The sequence below is a fragment of the Perca flavescens genome, chromosome 10 (genome assembly GCF_004354835.1).
Source record: "Perca flavescens isolate YP-PL-M2 chromosome 10, PFLA_1.0, whole genome shotgun sequence".
NCBI classification, from domain to species: domain Eukaryota; kingdom Metazoa; phylum Chordata; class Actinopteri; order Perciformes; family Percidae; genus Perca; species Perca flavescens.
This window is the reverse complement of record NC_041340.1, coordinates 13093543-13111458: the sequence shown is the minus strand read 5'-3', so window position 1 is coordinate 13111458 and position 17916 is coordinate 13093543. Positions and strand designations below refer to the sequence as shown.

Sequence of the window (17916 nt, the reverse complement as noted above, 5' to 3'; positions counted from 1 at the left end):
TAGTCACATAGGAAAAAAGGAGCAGGAGACCACAAAGGTACACACATGAGCTTTACTCTATATGTTGCATGGTTTCTTTCTTGGCCAGTTGTGAGTCACTTTCCATCACTTTTCACAAATTGAATTTAGATTACATAACCGCTAACGGACACAAACCACTTAGCAGGCCCTTTTATTGGGGTCAACCTGCCCAGTACCCAGAGGTGGGTACAGTAGCCAAAAATTGTATTCAAGTAAAAGTACTGTTACTTCAGAATAATATGACTCAAGTAAAAGTAACAAGTAGTCATCCAAATAATTACTTGAGTAAGAGTAAAAAAGTACTTGGTGAAAAAAACTCTCAAGTACTGAGTAACTGTTGAGTAACTTCTGATTTATTTTTTAATGCAAGCATTCAATCAGACGGACAAAAATACAAAATAATCATCTTTAGGCAAATTATAGTTCATCCAATCAATAAAATAAATTAAAATTAATTAATTACAAAATATCTTAAAAAATAATCCAGGTAAATTAAAGTACTTAAAAAATTAAATCAATAAAATAATATTACATAAAAAATAAATAAGCACATGTAACACAAATTTCCAAACCTTTATACTTTTTTTTACCAGGCTCTGCAGGCAGAACGAGAACAAGGTAATGTAGCTGCTGTTTCGCACTTTTACTAAGGTAAACATGCTTTCAATATGAGGCCAGAGGCCTGTACTACGAAGCAAGATTTGGCGTTAACGAGCTAACTTCAGGTTCACCAGGGTTTTCTGTATCACGAAGGTGGATCACTTGATACTGGGTTCAATCGCCGTGGTAACTTATGCTGGACGCCTAACCTGGTCGGGAGCAGGTTATGTTGGAGATCAGAGATCAACTGGTGTAAAAGCACCGCCTACTGACCAATCAATACTCGATTGATAACGGCGTCACTGTTCTTAGAAGATCAGGCGGAGCTTGGTGTGCGTGAGAGAGAGAGAGAGAGAGAGAGAGAGAGAGAGAGAGAGAGAGAGAGAGAGAGAGAGAGAGAGAGAGGGTGCTCATACAAAAAACATTTAGAGACCGACAACCCCGTTAACATTCCCTGATGAAATATATAGATTTTAATGGGAGGGAATTACATATCGGCTATTTCTTGGCTTCTTGAGCCGTGTGTTGCCAATGCACACAGCGGCTTGAATTAGGTTTTTATATTTTTTTTATTTGCTCTCACGATTGCTTCCACTGCCAGGGTTGCAACTGCAAATAGGCAAAAGCAACGACAGTTTATGGAAAGAACAAGTGTAATTATGGTCAGATCTTGTGGCTGACTGATGAGGAAGTGATATTAATAAGAGTTGTGATTTACGCATCTACAGCGTCGCCTAATTCTTTTTGCCAGCTTTCCCCGTTTTAGGAAGCAGCGTCTTTATTGCGTTTTGCCTGTAAAACCGTGTCTGTGTTCTTCATATTTATGTAGAATTATAGTTTGTTCTTCTTATGTAAAATATGTGGCTATTGGTCATGTTGTGCAAACACCGCCTCTCTTATGTGAACTGGATTGGGAAACCCTGGGTTGATTGAACTAGTTGTTAACCACCGTCGTGACACAGCTTATGCGGGACCGCGGCTGTTCGGTTAGGTGAAGCTGGGTAACTGAAAGAAATCCAGGGCATGTTGATCTGGACTGGTAGTACAGGCGGTTGATTCTGAAATTTTTGACGACTGCAAAGCTGACCCGTCCCGCCGCTGAGATTGAGTATGGTCACGTGACGAGACTGCACAACTACGTTTGATTGGTGAAATACAGTCACGTGATAGAGCCTTTAGCGGAAGTCTCTCTCTCTGTCAAAATAAAACATTAAAATGAGGCGTACGCGGGGGGGATACAAACAATGACGCATAGAATACCAAAGAGGTAAAAAGAAAAGTAACGAGCTCATTGTAGCCTAATGTAGCGGAGTAAGAGTACAGTTTCTTCTTCACAAATCTACTCAAGTAAAAGTAAAAAGTATAGTGACGTAAAACTACTCCCAGAAGTATAATTGTTTTCAAAAACTTACTCAAGTAAATGCAACGGAGTAAATGTAACTCGTTACTACCCACCTCTGCTAGTACCGCTCTCTTCATCCTCGTCATACCTCTTTTGCTTGTTGGATTTCGTCACTTGACAAGATGTACTGTAAATGTAGACTTTGTGGAGTACAGAAGGCCTGCATCCTTTTTCCAAAAAACAAGAGAGACTTCTCTAGAGGCACTGAACGAGCACCATATCCCTCATTACCCCCTCTTCTCCTCACTACTTCCCTCTTATCCTTACACTCTCCTCTATACTCAATTTTGACTAATGGCTGGTTGCAGATAGATCTGAAGTGAAATCATACCCATTTTGTGATTTAATTGGTTGAAATGATCAGAGAGTGTGTTAAGTGTGAGTGTTTGGGTACAGATGTTTGAGTGTGTGCTCCAGCCATTGTCATCACAGGAGAAGGGGGCAGTGTAAGATGCCAGTGCAAACAGGAAAAGAAATGAGTGCAAGTTTGGGGGGTTTCTATTTCAGTACGCTCTCCCTGCTTCAGGCTCGCAATCTACTACTACTTCAATATTTCATATGGAGGAGATCTCAGTGTGCTGGGGCTGCTGGAGTTTGTGTCATTGCTGGGTACTGTGTTTGCACAGAGTGTGTATGGATGTGTGTGTGTGGGTGGGGTATTATTTATGGGAAAACTACACAGCTCTGTCATGTGGCTAATATATAGACCTCAGCTCCCACATCTCACTGTGAGAATAGAGACGAAATCACAGGACCTCTCACGCACACACACACAAGCATGAACACACACTTAATAATGCTGGGAATACCACTGCTGCTAGGTTAAAAGGGTTTTTCTAAGTAGGAATATATGGCCAGCCGAGAGAGATTTAGGGCTCCAGAAGCTGCTGTGAAATGAAGATAAGATAAGTAGAGATGCTTTTTTGACTTAATGGTAATTTATATATCTGTTGTGTGAGCCTCAAGTGGCCCTCTTATTATTCTCAACGACTGTGAGTGTACTAACTGTCTTTTCCAATAGTAAACCCAATACAGATGTGAAGAGGGTGGAACTGTTGGTTATGTGCATGTTTTTTCCCGAATGTATAATTAATGAACCTTGAGGTTTGTAGTATGGCCATCAATTTAATTATTTCATCTTTGTTTCTGAGAGATCATATTTTCTGTGTAAGTTTGGCATGACGGACGACTCTAAATAATACATACGAGCCTTGGCCACCGTTGCTATGGCAACGAGGGCACGAATCAGAGTTGTATCGAATTCAAAATGCTTTGTCATTTTGATGCTCAATCATCCAAAATTCATCTCAATAGTGTAATCTTTAGCTTTCACTCACAAATGTTTCTTACCAAAATGCACCCTGGGAGTTTTTATGTACTTGCATCTTAAACATTTTTAAAAATCAAGAAACCAGATATTTTCTGACCCACTTGCTCTTCTGTCCACTGGGTGGGAGAGGGTTCCAACTTTTACTTACATAACATTGTCTATGGGAGTTTTACTTCCAGGGGCCTACTTTGCAACTCTATGTATTCTTGCTTAACATTTGTCTAAATGCCACTAACACAAATGCACTGAAATATACCATAGAAATATACCAATACAACTTACACAATGAGATATTAGAGTTATGACAGCATACCCGACAGGAAGAGAGCCTTGTCCACAGTAAACTCTTCAGCAAATCTGATATGGCAGAAGTTTTTCTTGCTTTTGCGTATGGCAGTGATATCACCACACTGCCCGAAGACCTCCATGATGAGTTGCTCTGTGGCGTTCTCTGGCAGACCGCCGACAAACACCGTCTTACAACCTGGAGGGCGGTCTCTTGTGGCTGGAGGGGGAAGGTCTGTTCAAAAGTAGTGGAACAAAGGAGAGAAAATACAGTTACAAATACAGATACATATATCAACCATTAGTATGTTAAAATATTAAGAAAGGGCTGGAATGATGATGATGAAACTGTGTGCACTTGCATTTATGTGGAGATAATACATTTGAAATACAAACACAAGAAATGATTCAGCTGTTAATTATGCTCTTTGAGAAGCTGACAATATGTCTAATGGCATAAAAAGATACTGTTCTGATTATGTCGCTGCTGGAAATCTTTCCAAGATTTCCTGAATTTGTTTTAACTAAAAAAAACTATATATATATATATATATATATATATATATATATATATATATATATATATATATATATATATATATATATATATATATATATATATATATATATATAGAACCAATATAAAATTATATTTATTCTTACTTTAAAAGCCAAAATTTGAATAGCAAGGTATTCCAAGGTTCACAAATAACAAAAACCTGGGTGTTTATTCTGTATAGACTGCCTACCAGGTGTATGTGTAAAGTTGAGTTAATAACATAGATGAGAATCTAATGGAACGGAAAGCCACCCATATAAGCAGAAACTGACTAAGTCACAAAAGATCCATTAACTAAATGTAAGGAAAGATTCTTAAGAGGGGAAAGTGGCCCTCAAATAACTGCAGAAAGAAGACTACCATGATAAAGCATCTACGGCAATCCACACATAATGACTAAAGAAAACAAAAGCAAATACAAAATATCCAGAAGGCATGAATGACAAATAAATCCTAAAAAGGACCTGGGGTCTAGCTCCACATTCAGGCTGAGAAGAAAAGGAGCCAGGTCACACAAGAAGAAAAAGTCTGTACATAACACGATTAACGACTTGGAAAAACAGGCCACATTCTGAAGCTTGAACATATTTTAAAACATAGCAAAGACACCCTAAAAAACGATAAAGATGAATGCATGCATAATGACAACTTGGAGCAATATGCTCGGATGGGTTTTTTTGTTAGATAAATGTTAATATCAAAACCATTCCATGCATGAAAATGAAATCCTTTTAGCCACAAAGTGATCTCTCATGTGGAAGGTCCCCTGCATTGCAGAAAATCACTTATTTAACACAGATGAGTGTTGACTGATCTAATCTCCAATAGATCAGGCTTCTCATCCATGATGAATGTGATTAGGGGGGTCTATGAGGAGTGAACCAGCTAATCAGTGAAACGCTGAGAATGCTGAATTTCCGGATGTCTGCTAGAAAGGGCATGCAATCACTGTTACTGATGCTCCCACCACTGTAGTTATTGATACTACTGAAAAGACCTAGAGTTGAACTTGGTTGGATACCTGAGGTGTGTCATGAGGGCCTCACTGATCAGCAGCAAGTGGATTAATTCAGATATCTTGAGATCCTATAAGTGGGATCAAAAGGATTTCAAGACTGAGCATTGGTTGGGTGCAGTAATACAAACTTTTCATTAGCTTTCTCTCACTGTCAAACAGAAAAACACTCTAAATAGGGCGGTAACTAACCTTGCAGCAAACAGAAAAGTCGGTTATTAAGTCTGTATAACAAACAGTTGTTAAAGAAAGAAGAGTCCATTCATTCTGACGGCTCTCATCCCCTATATTCAGAGTTTCAGATCTTGCCTTCTGGTTCCCTTTTAAGACTCTCATTAGGCAAAACAAACCTTGCACTACCCTCTGCCATCTCTTATCTAAACCATGTGAGGAAAAGCATACCCATTCATGATCCAATTCTTAAAAACACATAAATACAGTACAGGCCAAAGGTTTGGACACACCTTCTCATTCAATGCGTTTCCTTTATTTTCATGACTATTTACATTGTAGATTCTCACTGAAGGCATCAAAACTATGAATGAACAAGTGGAATGATATACTTAAACAAGTGTGAAATAACTGAAAACATGTCTTATATTTTAGATTCCTCAAAGTAGCCACCCTTTACTCTGATTACTGCTTTGCACACTCTTGGCATTCTCTTGATGAGCTTCAAGAGGTAGTCACCTGAAATGGTTTTCCAACAGTCTTGAAGGAGTTCCCAGAGATGCTTAGCACTTGTTGGCCCTTTTGCCTTCACTAGGCGGTCCAGCTCACCCCAAACCATCTTGATTGGGTTCAGGTCCGGTGACTGTGGAGGCCAGGTCATCTGGCGCAGAACTCCATCACTCTCCTTCTTGGTGAAATAGCCCTTACACAGCCTGGAGGTGTGTTTGGGGTCATTGTCCTATTGAAAAATAAATGATGGTCCAACTAAACGCAAACCGGATGGGATGGCATGTCGCTGTAGGATGCTGTGATAGCCATACTGGTTCAGTATGCTTTCAATTTAGAATAAATCCCCAACAGTGTCACCAGCAAAGCACCCCCACACCATCACACCTCCTCCTCCATGCTTCACGGTGGGAACCAGGCATGTAGAATCCATCCGTTCACCTTTTCTGCGTCGCACAAAGACACGGTGGTTGGAACCAAAGATCTCAAATTTGAACTCATCAGACCAAAGCACAGATTTCCACTGGTCTAATGTCCATTCCTTGTGTTTCTTGGCCCAAAAAATCTCTTCTGCTTGTTGCCTCTCCTTAGCATTGTTTTCCTAGCAGCTACTTGACCATGAAGTCCTGATTCGCGCAGTATCCTTTTAACAGTTGTTCTAAATATGTGTCTGCTGCTAGAACTTGGTGTGGCATTCATCTGGTCTCTAATCTGAGCTGCTGTTAACTTGCGATTTCGGAGGCTGGTGACTCGGATGAACTTATCCTCAGCAGCAGAGGGGACTCTTGGTCTTCCTTTCCTGGGGCGGTCCTCATGTGAGCCAGTTTCGTTGTAGCGCTTGATGGTTTTTGCAACTGCACTTGGGGACACATTCAAAGTTTTTGCAATTTTCCGGACTGACTGACCTTCATTTGTTAAAGTAATGATGGCCACTCGTTTCTCTTTACTTAGCTGATTGGTTCTTGCCATAATATGAATTCTAACAGTTGTCCAATAGGGCTGTCGGCTGTGTATCAACCTGACTTCTGCACAACACAACTGATGGTCCCAACACAATTAATAAGGGAAAAAATTCCACTAATTAACCCTGACAAGGCACACCTATGAAGTAAAAACCATTTCAGGTGACTACCTCATGAAGCTCATTGAGAGAACACCAAGGGTTTGCAGCGCTATCAAAAAAGCAAAGGGTGGCTACTTTGAGTTATCTAAAATATAAGACATGTTTTCAGTTATTTCACACTTTTTTGTTAAGTAAATAATTCCATATGTGTTCATTCATAGTTTTGATGCCTTCAGTGAGAATCTACAATGTAAATAGTCATCAAAATAAAGGAAACTCATTGAATGAGGTGTGTCCAAACTTTTGGCCTGTACTGTGTGTGTGTGTGTGTGTGTGTGTGTATATATAGGTATATATATGTATATAGGTGTATATATATATATATATATATATATATATATATATATATATATATATATAACTATAACTCCAACCCTCAACTGTACAAGATTTGGGTAAAGAAAGAAAGAACAAGAACAACAGCGGAAATTAGGTTTCTCAGCAGGGTGGTTGGTCTCATTCCACATGATGAAGTTAGGAGCTCAGTTATTTGGGGAGACATCAGTTTTGCTGCTTCACATTTATGATGCCTCTTCATAGTATGATAAATAAACCAACCATCTGGAATACATATTTTACAAAAAGAAAAATATTTATGAGATGCCTGCATTCAAAACATAAAGCTCCAAAGTCACAGAGTTCTCCTCTGGCTAAAAAAGATTGATCAGATCATTCCTTGACCTCCAGAGTTGGCGGATTAAAGTAGTTTTGAGTTAAGATGGACAGAACAAGTACAAAGTGGTGCAGAAAAAGCTTGCAACAGCAAGAAAGAGCTTTGTTGACACAACAAAGAGTTCCAAATGAACTGACCTTTTCGGTCCACGAGTGTCTGATGGAGACGATGGGGAGAGCAAAGAGGACGGAGAAATCACAGTCACCTAATGTGTCATGTTGTAAATTGAATACAAAACTTTTTTAGTTTTGCAATACAAAGATTGGGTTTTTTGTTAGCAGTTAACGGTTTGCAGCAGTGAGATCTATCCTCTCAGCCACCTGCTGTGCTACTGAACCCCACTGTTCTGCACATTAAGATATTTTATGTAAATGCACTATGCACAATATTCAGATGAACTATTCATGATTTCTTGATTGAATTACAAGAAATACATGATATCATACAATGTATGAAAGCAATCCAAGTGATTGCCTCAGGTTCACCTGCTTTATATTTGCATACAAATGCAGAAAAGAACAGTGAAATGATGGAGGGAGCAGATTTCGCAGGATCCACTGTGGAAATCCTAACATGTGGGTGCTGCTGCAAAAAAAGTATTTTTTGTCCAAGTTCTAACTCAATGTGGGTCCCTTTGAGTAAATGTGAGACGGACATTTCAAGGTTGATCATTTTGAAATGCAGACAGAGAAACGGAGTAAAGTAAGTCAAGGAGAGAGTGGATACAGGGTTCACATTGTCTTTGAAAACTGCATTTTATGATATGATGACTAATATTTTGTCCAATTTATTTGCATATATTGAGGATTAAAATGTAAGTACTAAACTAATAATGTAACGCAATAAAATACAAAAACACAACAAACTAACTCAAAACCCACCACATAATTGAGTCTGTTGTATTGGATTGAACTATAATGTACAGGATTTTCTAGTTTTCGGCCCACTCACTTATTGTATGCTTTGAATCTTGGGAAATTAGCAGCCTGTATAAACCATTGGCTGACTAATAAGCTGGTTGATGTGCTTTTGTTCTGACATGTTACTTTGGATAAATGCGGAGGCTGCTGTAAAGCAAACACACAGACTGATTCACAGTCAAGCCCCGTCTCACAGGCCTGCCGTCTGTGTGGCCACCCACTGGTCTGCTACACTAACACAGGTCACCACCATCCATCACCTCGACTGGCTAAACACCTTTTTATAGTCCATGGGGCTGACACAGGGGGGAGACTTAAATCCTCCAAGGACTGTTATTCAGAAGACAAACTACATTTACAGCTCACACACTCCTGTCCAGCTCACACATGTTCAGTTCACTCACGTCACACATGAACAAAGAAAAGGCGTGAACCTGCACACACTAAGAAACAGACATCATTGCCAGCACATTGTAACACACTAGGACTTCCCTATCTTAGTCTAATAGTCGGCTTGTCAATTTTTTATTAGGGTCTTGGTTGACTGATACATTTTGATTTGTGTTTAAAAGTTACTCAGTAACTTTTTCAGATGTTTTTGTAATTAAAACTACTGCAGTTGGGCACCCTTCTTAATTCAAGCTAAATGTATGTGTGTGCATAAGCAACACTGGGCCACAATGCTACTATCCTCAAAGCTCAAAAGAATACATTTCATCTTTCCTTAAGAATAATTAATAAATATCTCTCAGATTGAGTTAAGAAGTTTAAAAGAGCTAGGGAGACAGACAGCACAGAGCTTGATGTCCAATTAGATTAGCCCATAGGTCCAAATGTTGAGTGTAATGTTTTTTAAAACCCACCTTTAGCACTAGATAGGTGGGTGGAAGGAAGGAAGCTTCAGTGGAGAAGGTAGAAGAGGGGTTAAGGCTAAATGGGGAGGGTTTGACTGAGGGAGATGGACGAAAAGAGCCTGGTGAGAATGCACATTGACGGTAAAATGATGAACACTGACGAGGTAGTAAAAGAAGGCTGCAGGGTTGTTGCTGCGCAGCTACAGGTCAGCGAGATGGGATGCCGCACATTGTGTAAGATTGTGTGCGTGCAGCTAGAGGGTAATGACACCATATGCAACCTTGTTGCCTAGACATCAGGACTTTGCCTGCGATATTTTCTGAAAGCCTGAATGCGGCTAGCATCAATGCTTGATTCCCTTTGTTCCTTGCATACTGAACAAAGCTCGAAACTATCTGCATTTGTAATACATTGCTGGTTCAGAGCAATACTTATTAAGTATAAAACCAATGGGGCTGTGGTACCACTGACCTCACAGTATTATTCAATAATATAACAACATCAGATACAGTAGAGGAAAGGATTTCTTTTCCCACATCACATTTAGAGTAAGCTTTATGTATGCTCAATGGTAAAGTACTAGTCCAACTATTCTGATAATTAATTTGTGGTTTAAGTGCGTTTTTAAAAGCACAAATGAAAAAAAATCATAGGTTCAAGCTCCTCAAATGTGAAGGTTTTCACGTTTTCTTTATCTTCTATGACAGTAAACTATCTTTGGGTTGTTTACTGTTGGTTGGACAAAAGAGGACACTTTAAGACATCACTGTAGGCTTTGGGAACTTATTTTGCTATTACTATTTGCGATTTTCTTTAGAACAACTAATTGAGAAAATTAAACTTTAGTTGCAGTCCTTAAAGGTCCAATGTGTAGGAATTTCTCCCAGCTAGCGTTGAGATCGCATATCGCAATCAACTCTCTCGCACCACGCAGTTCAAAGAACGTATTACAGCTACGGTAGCCTTCACACTTCAAAAAGCCGGTCTCTTGCTCTTTTCAATATCCTTTTTCTTTTTCTGGGCGAAGAAAACTCCTGTTCCTGAAATTTGGATTTTGAATACATGTGGTCCTCCATGTTTCCTTCTTCAAACTTGCCGGGGCCAGGAAGCTACGATACCCATTAGCAGCATTAGCAGCACCTGTGAGTTTATCATGTGACAGCGAAAATGCGAAAGGCGGAGCAGTATGTCCTGTATCTCCCTTACCGGCTAACGTATTTCAAGATGGTGCATGAATATGGAGCGTCTACCCCAGTTCATGCAAATGCAAATGTAAAATTTCCAGCCAAAAGGAATACTTGGAATTGATGGTGGAGGTAAATATTCATAAAAAAGGACAAGTTTGTGAACGGGCAACACAGATTTTGATAATGAACAACTAAACACGTTACACACTGGACCATTAAACACATTGCACAGACTTTATAACATTTTCTTCATCACTTAACAGCTTTGTCCTCAAAAAAAAAAAAAAATTTTGCATCCAAAATTACTTTTAATAGTGTGCAGTATGAAAGTATGATTCGCCTCTATCGTCAATGTTCTCCTCTTATTCCCCATTCAGCTCTACACTACTCAGAGTCCACACAGCTTTAGTGACACATATACTAATACGACCCTCAACAATAACACTTCATTTACAACCACATTTTGTGAAATACTTTTTATGCTCAAGAACCTGGTGTAACCAATAACAAGCCAAACTTTTTATTTCCAGGAATTTCAAAATAAACTTCACCTTAAGTTAGGAATTTGACAGGTAACGTGCCTTTTCAGTAAAGTGATTGTTTTTGTTCCTATGTGTTGAAAAAACCAAAGGTATACTATCCATCTATCAATTTCCCACTGCGTTGACTGCACAGGTTTGCAGACATCCTTTTCTCCAGCCATGTCATCCAGCTCCTTGAGGGGATCTTGAGTCTCCTTCAAGCCCGATGCCTGAAAAACCTCCATTTAGAGACATTCAAGAGGCATCCCGGGAGATGCTTGATCACTGTGCCTTTCAGAAGCAGCAGTTCTACTCCAAGCTCCTTCTGGAGGTCCAAGCTCCTGATCCTGTCCCTGAGGATGAACCCGCCAGACACCAGGAAGGAAAACCAATTACAGCTGCTTGCAACCTCAATCTACATCATGTGGGTAGATTGAATGTAAGGACATTTTTTGCCTTGTCTGGATCTCGCACTCCGGCTTCACTTGGGAAGAAAATAATCCCAACCGCTTCACGCTGCAAACCATCATAGTACACGCTGGTCGTCAAGGTCCAATGAGGTCAACAGAACTACAATCCTAAATTAACCAAAGATTGCACTACTACAACTAGATTCTGTCCATTATTATAAACATAAGACACCAGTCCATACAAGTCTTTGAATTGCTTTTGGTCTGGACCAATTTGTCTTTTGAGACGCTATCAGGAGCTGCTGCTGTGACAACTCGCAGGGTCACAGAGGCACACAATCCACCCCCTCTGGTGGATGTTCTATCAGGGCATAACTCATCTCTGTTGGCTTCAGTGTACAATGTAGAGCTGAATATTACAGAGTTACTTGACTTTTCTGAGAAGAATTAAGCCTAGGCCGTTTTTCTCAGATGTCTGCCTCTTCAAAATTAGGGCTGGGCGATATGGACCAAAAGTCATATTCCGATATATTTTGGCTGAATATCGATATACGATATATATCCCAATATTTTTTCCGCAAAGTGAGAGCAAATGTTCAGTCAAAGTCAAAGCCAAATATGACATGTCACAAGTAGTTTCACAGAAACCGGCTATTTCAGTGAACAGTTGCAAAATGAATAAATAATAAACAGGTTTCTTCACCTGGTTCAATGCTCAGCTATTCAAATAACAATAAAATGTAAACATAAATACAGTATAACAACCGGAGTACATTTTATGAAATCAAAGCTCCATAAGGTTTGTTTTAGTTTTCCAACATTTTAAATTGTTAAATTTTTCTTCTACACATTTTCAGCGCTTATTTCTACGTCCCATATTTTCTAATATAGGGCTGGGCGATATAGAGAAAATCAGATATCATGATATTCTTGACCAAATACCTCGATATCGATATTGCGGCGATATATTCTAGAGTTGACAGTTGGTGCTCTCGCAAAATATCTTCACACTTAGATTTTAGATAAATAATCATTAACAATAGAAGAGCTAGAACAGTCTGGTAAGTTCAGAAGAGTACATCACTTCACTGTAATGCAGCCTTTAAAACCAGGAAAAGACACTTATGTCATATCACGATATTACGATATCCAAAATCTAAGACGATATCTAGTCTCATATCACGATATCAATATATCGCCCAGCCCTATTCAAAATACTTGGCTTAGAGAATTTTATTAGAATTTTTTTTGTCACTGACAGGCAAGAAGATCTAAAATAGAGATTGAGATCAAGTAAAGAGTAACTGGGACAGGGTAAAAAGCATAGGGGTAGAGAAAGTATGAAGTTCAGTATGAAGATAAGAAAGGTCCACAATTAAAGGTCCCATGGCCTGAAAACTTCACTTTATGGAGGTTTTTAACATTAATATGAGTTCCCCCAGCCTGCCTATGGTCCCCCAGTGGCTAGAAATGGTGATAGGTGTAAACCGAGCCCTGGGTATCCTGCTCTGCCTTTGAGAAAATGAAAGCTCAGATGGGTCGATCTGGAATCTTGCTCCTTATGATGAGAGAAATCTCAATCATTCCGAATCTTGCAGAGACGGAGAGCGTAGGTATATGAAAGGAGATAACATGGGCACAGGCTAATTATTGCTAACTAAAATGCTAGTTAACATTAGTAATTAAACTTAAACAGCTAATGTAAGTCGAAACTGCCTGCAAGCTTATCCTGTACTATACGGTAATTCCTCTACTATGCGACAGTAAGTCGTGTGGTTATGACACAATTGTTAGCCTATTTTTTACAAAAACTCCTGCTACGGAGCCATAACGTAAGATACAAGGTAATGGAGCCTTTTATACATTGCTGTGTTTCCTTAGAAATAAACAATGGACAAATAAAGTCTTTAAATACTTCAGATGGAATGCTAACGGCGGAGGAGCTACGGGTTGTGGAGAGAGACTTACCCCCTTGATGAGAAAGAGAGAGACATCATGGTTTGAAAACAAGCGAAGCTTGGCAGTTGGTCAAGGTCACACCCCCACCCTGCCCCCCTCTCTCCTCTTCAATAGCATTTAGAGCTACAGACACAGAAATGGCACATCCTAAGGAAAGCTCATTGTAGTGGCTCTAGTGGCTGTAATTCTGCACCAAGGCTGAATTTCAAGAAAGAGACTTCAGATACAGTATTAGGGGACCACTAAGGTCTATATAAAAGCATCCAAAAAGCATCATGTCATGGGACCTTTAAGTGTTGTTTCCATACATCACTAAGGAAACAGCTTCAGACTTTGGGGCAAAGATTACAGTATTGTAAACTGGTATTATTGTGACAGGCTCTAAAGTTGTTGGTAAATTTTTTGACAAGCTGATCCCTCACACAGCCTCAGGGTTTATATGTGCCCTTGCACAGAGTACATTGTTCATTTCCCTACGCTAACGACAAGCAACAAGAAAGATGTTCATCAGCTTTTCCCTCAGCACCATATTGTAACAGTGACAGTTTATAATGAGACATAATGCACACCACATACATGCAAGCACATCTGAATATGTGTGATAAAAATAAATGCCTAACAGAATGCAAGAGTGTGTGTTTTGTGAAAGGATTGTGAACTCCCAAATACAGTACTACTGCGTTGAGGAGCTTTTGTTTTAGTTCACCTTGAAGATGACTTGTAAGACTTGTTTGAATAAAGTCCCCAGGCAGAAACTTTTCTAGCAGGAAATCTGAAAAAGCAAAAGGTGGGATCAATCAAAAGCACCCCCTACTATTACTTTTCTAACTCTGGATAATTGGAAGGTGGAGGTGAGATACATATAAACAACAAAACAGCTTAATACAAAGTGACTTGCCCTGAAAGTTTGTTGTGTGAATGTAAATGCAGTTCATGGTGATCAGGTTAATCGTTGGGCAGAAAGGGGGGAGAAAAAATAAAGAGCAACAACACAGATGAACATAGCATGGTTGATTGTTGTTTCCCATAATGGAATACCTAGTGGAATGGAATAAAAGTCTTGGGTCTGACATATGTAACAAAAGCATAATCTTAAGTCTTTACAGAAGTAAAAGCTGCAAACAAATATATATGCTTATATCTGCAATAACCACACTCATTTGTCACATTATCTTTTTTCTTGCATGGGTTTCAAACTGTTGAACTTGACGAACAAAGAAATTTGAAGATAGCCCTGTTTTCGTTGTAAAGCGAATTTTAGAAAAGTTGCAAAAAAAGAAATGAGAATAAGGTTTATTTCCATCAACTTGGTTCAATTGGGCAAGTTTTAATTATTCTTTCATGTCAGCTATGGGCCATCTTTCATCCTGTCCGGAGGACATATTAATATAATATTTGGGAAGACGCCGACAGTGGAAACAGCTGATCACTGATGTGAGTTAAATATTCGCTTTGTCAGAACTTATTTGGCAAAGGCGTTTCCATATCCCATTAAGCGCATTAACTCTTTTTCGAAGACAAAAAACACCTCAAGCGAGCGTATAAAAACCTTTTCGCGCAATTGAGGAAGTTTCATTGAATTTCCTCAATTCAGCTTTTCTAATGCTATATTTCCAAGTGTGCAAAACAATATGTTTATGGAAATACGGCTGATGTCACCCTGGGCTCTGGGAAAATGCCATGGATGTTTTATGGATCCACTTATTAATTGCTTATTTGAGAAAATAAATGTAGCCCTTATACTATCATGTGACCTAAATTACATACTCAAGTTAAGTTAAAACAACTAAATCCGTTTTATAAAAAAACTGAGCTACTCCATCTGCTTAAGGGAAAGGCAATGGTTAATAAACTTAAAAAAAACAGTAAGTTGAACCTTGTGTTGAGATTTTTGAAGAAGAAGATCTAAGGTCTAATAATACAACAGAGTTAGATGCTTTTTATTGTGGTGTGACTCTTTTGCATGGAGGCACTGGTAAAGGAGCAGGTTGTCGCAGAAGGCGCAGGATTAGCATGATATTATGACTTACTGGGGTTGGGGGGGAACAGGGTGCAGCTCTTGCAGTGGATGATTTCCTTAACAACTGGCAGATCCTGGGAGAGGGGGGCAGGCACCATACCGAGGCCGGGCATCATGGGATTCAGGGGGGTAATTCCAGCCATCATTCCAAGGCCGGGATCAAAATCTGGAGGTAGGAGAGAAATATAAATGAGATCGCACAGCTCTTCCTTCCTGGGAAAGAAGGGAACACATAGACAGTAAGTTTTAAACACAGACTTGTTTACCAACAGCTAACCTTTGTTCAGATATCACTTTAGCCCATAATAAATCTTCTAAGTTCCATTTCACATTGTGTACTTATTCCCTACCTGTTCTTCGGTCAACACCAGTGACACACAAGCAGCCTACTCATAATGGAATACACAGCCATTCATGAATAAATCATCTCGTAAACAACATGCATACTTCAAGAAGTTTTACTGAATCATTCTCTCTGTCACTCCTGCATCTTGAATGATGACCTTATAGATTATGATTAGAGTTGGCCAGTTGGGTCTAAAACCTACGTATCAGAGAAGCTTATATTTACAAATATCGATTTACACTGCACCTGGGTAAACATACGCACACCTACACAAGCACTGGCATCCATAGACACCATGTTTTTATGTGCACACGCATCCCAGTATGGAGCTTTTTGAAATGGAAATGATGCTGCCCTCCAGTATGTGCCTCAACATCACCTGCAGAGGATTGTAGTTGACAATTATGCCGCAGGGTGTGTAATGTTTACGCACCTGTGTACGTGCATGCAGGAGCAGGGCTCGCTAAAACAAATCCTTCACTGGAGATTATACACACACTGTAATACACTAGATATGTAGCAGAATAAATCTGAACCACTGGGAAAAAAAAAAAAAAATTATACAGAAGGTGTTGTTTGCTGACTGTACGACACAGTCGACTAATGAAGTGCTTAAATAAACAAGCAACACAATAGTAGAATCTGAGAGAAATACAGCAGTTTAGCAATAAATACTACCTTTAGAAAGATATACAGTAAATGTTCAGTTTTGATTGACACTGTCAGAGATGTTTTAATTTAACTATACATTTATTATTACGGTTGTACTTGCTGTTTCTAATATTCTTCCCCCCTCATGTTTGTTAATGTGCTGGGCAAAACATTGCAGCTGTCAATATACTGCAGTCCAGCACAACATCACCACGTACTATGACCTCAGTAATAAAGTTTTAACTAAAACTGACTATTCATAAACTTTGAAAATACTTTGTTTTGAATTTAAATATCTGTACCTGTAAATAAATATTGACTTGAAGTTGTGATATTTCCCTCCAAAAGAGAACAACTGCAACAAACATTATGTGGATTCCACTACAATTCTGACTTTTCTTATCTTCAATATCAATAAATCCAGTGAAAGAGGAACAAATATTTACTGTTCTATAATATACACCCATTAACTGGTAATAAGATACATTTGCTTGCAAGTGATTTCCTCTAAATCTACTCTAGGAGAGAAAATGGATGACTTAAATGAAAAAGAATAAAGAAATATGCACATCACAGAAGACCACCAGAGAGGGGTGTAATAAAGACAAAAATGAGGAGGGAAATAGGGGCAGATAGAGAAAGGCAAACTATAGGTGAACTCTATTAAAGGAAAATAGATGGAAACCATGTCTATTGATGACCTCCCCATCAGTCGCTAACCATGTGTCCGATTGAGAGGGAACATGTGATAAGATGGACCCTAGTATCCAGGCATTTGATTGCTTCTTTCGCACGTTAAGGTGAATGAAGAGAAGACGGATAGTAGGAGGGAAAGGGTGGATGGAAGATGGGAGGCTTGTGCAATAACCAACCTGAATGCCAAACACTTTACATAGAAAAGGACTGAGGAAACAAAACAGAGTATACACTAAGACTGAACCTTATGTTGTGTTGTGGGTGTTTGCAAAAAGAAGAAAGCATCATAAAAATATTTTCAAACATCAATTCCTGAGCCACTGCTCTACTGTTCTACTGGTTTAATTAGGAAGCATGCTTATGAATTCACGTGTCATATGTTGATGCAAAGCAAACTAGATTTCAGCTCACATGGAGGAAACATTCTGGTTACATCAGGGCATGGCTGGTTCAATTTGACTGCAGTGCTGCCCATGCTTATGTTCCCTTTGGAGTGTGTGTGTGTGTGTGTGTGTGTGTGTGTGTGTGTGTGTGTGTGTGTGTGTGTGTGTGTGTGTGTGTGTGTGTGTGTGCGCGCGCGTGCGTGCGCGCCTATCAATCTTTCCTCATCCATTAAGAGCCTGAGACCTGAAGCAAGCATGAAGCAGAGCAGTGTGTAATAAAGG

The 17916-nt window shown here is 39.3% G+C and overlaps 1 protein-coding gene across 6 annotated transcripts in view; it reads right to left on the bottom strand.

Annotated features, from left to right (window-relative positions):
- enox2 (ecto-NOX disulfide-thiol exchanger 2) overlaps positions 1-17916 on the bottom strand; it is a 189522-nt gene that overhangs the window by 31526 nt on the left and 140080 nt on the right. For 5 of the 6 annotated variants that reach the window (XM_028589142.1, XM_028589138.1, XM_028589137.1 and 2 more), the window contains 3 exons: positions 15569-15724; positions 14245-14310; positions 3667-3873 (listed from right to left, as the gene is read on the bottom strand). In XM_028589142.1, coding sequence (XP_028444943.1) covers positions 3667-3873; positions 14245-14310; positions 15569-15724 — 429 coding nt within the window. The remainder of the gene's footprint in view (positions 1-3666; positions 3874-14244; positions 14311-15568; positions 15725-17916) is intronic. The other variant, XM_028589141.1, reaches the window with a different exon arrangement.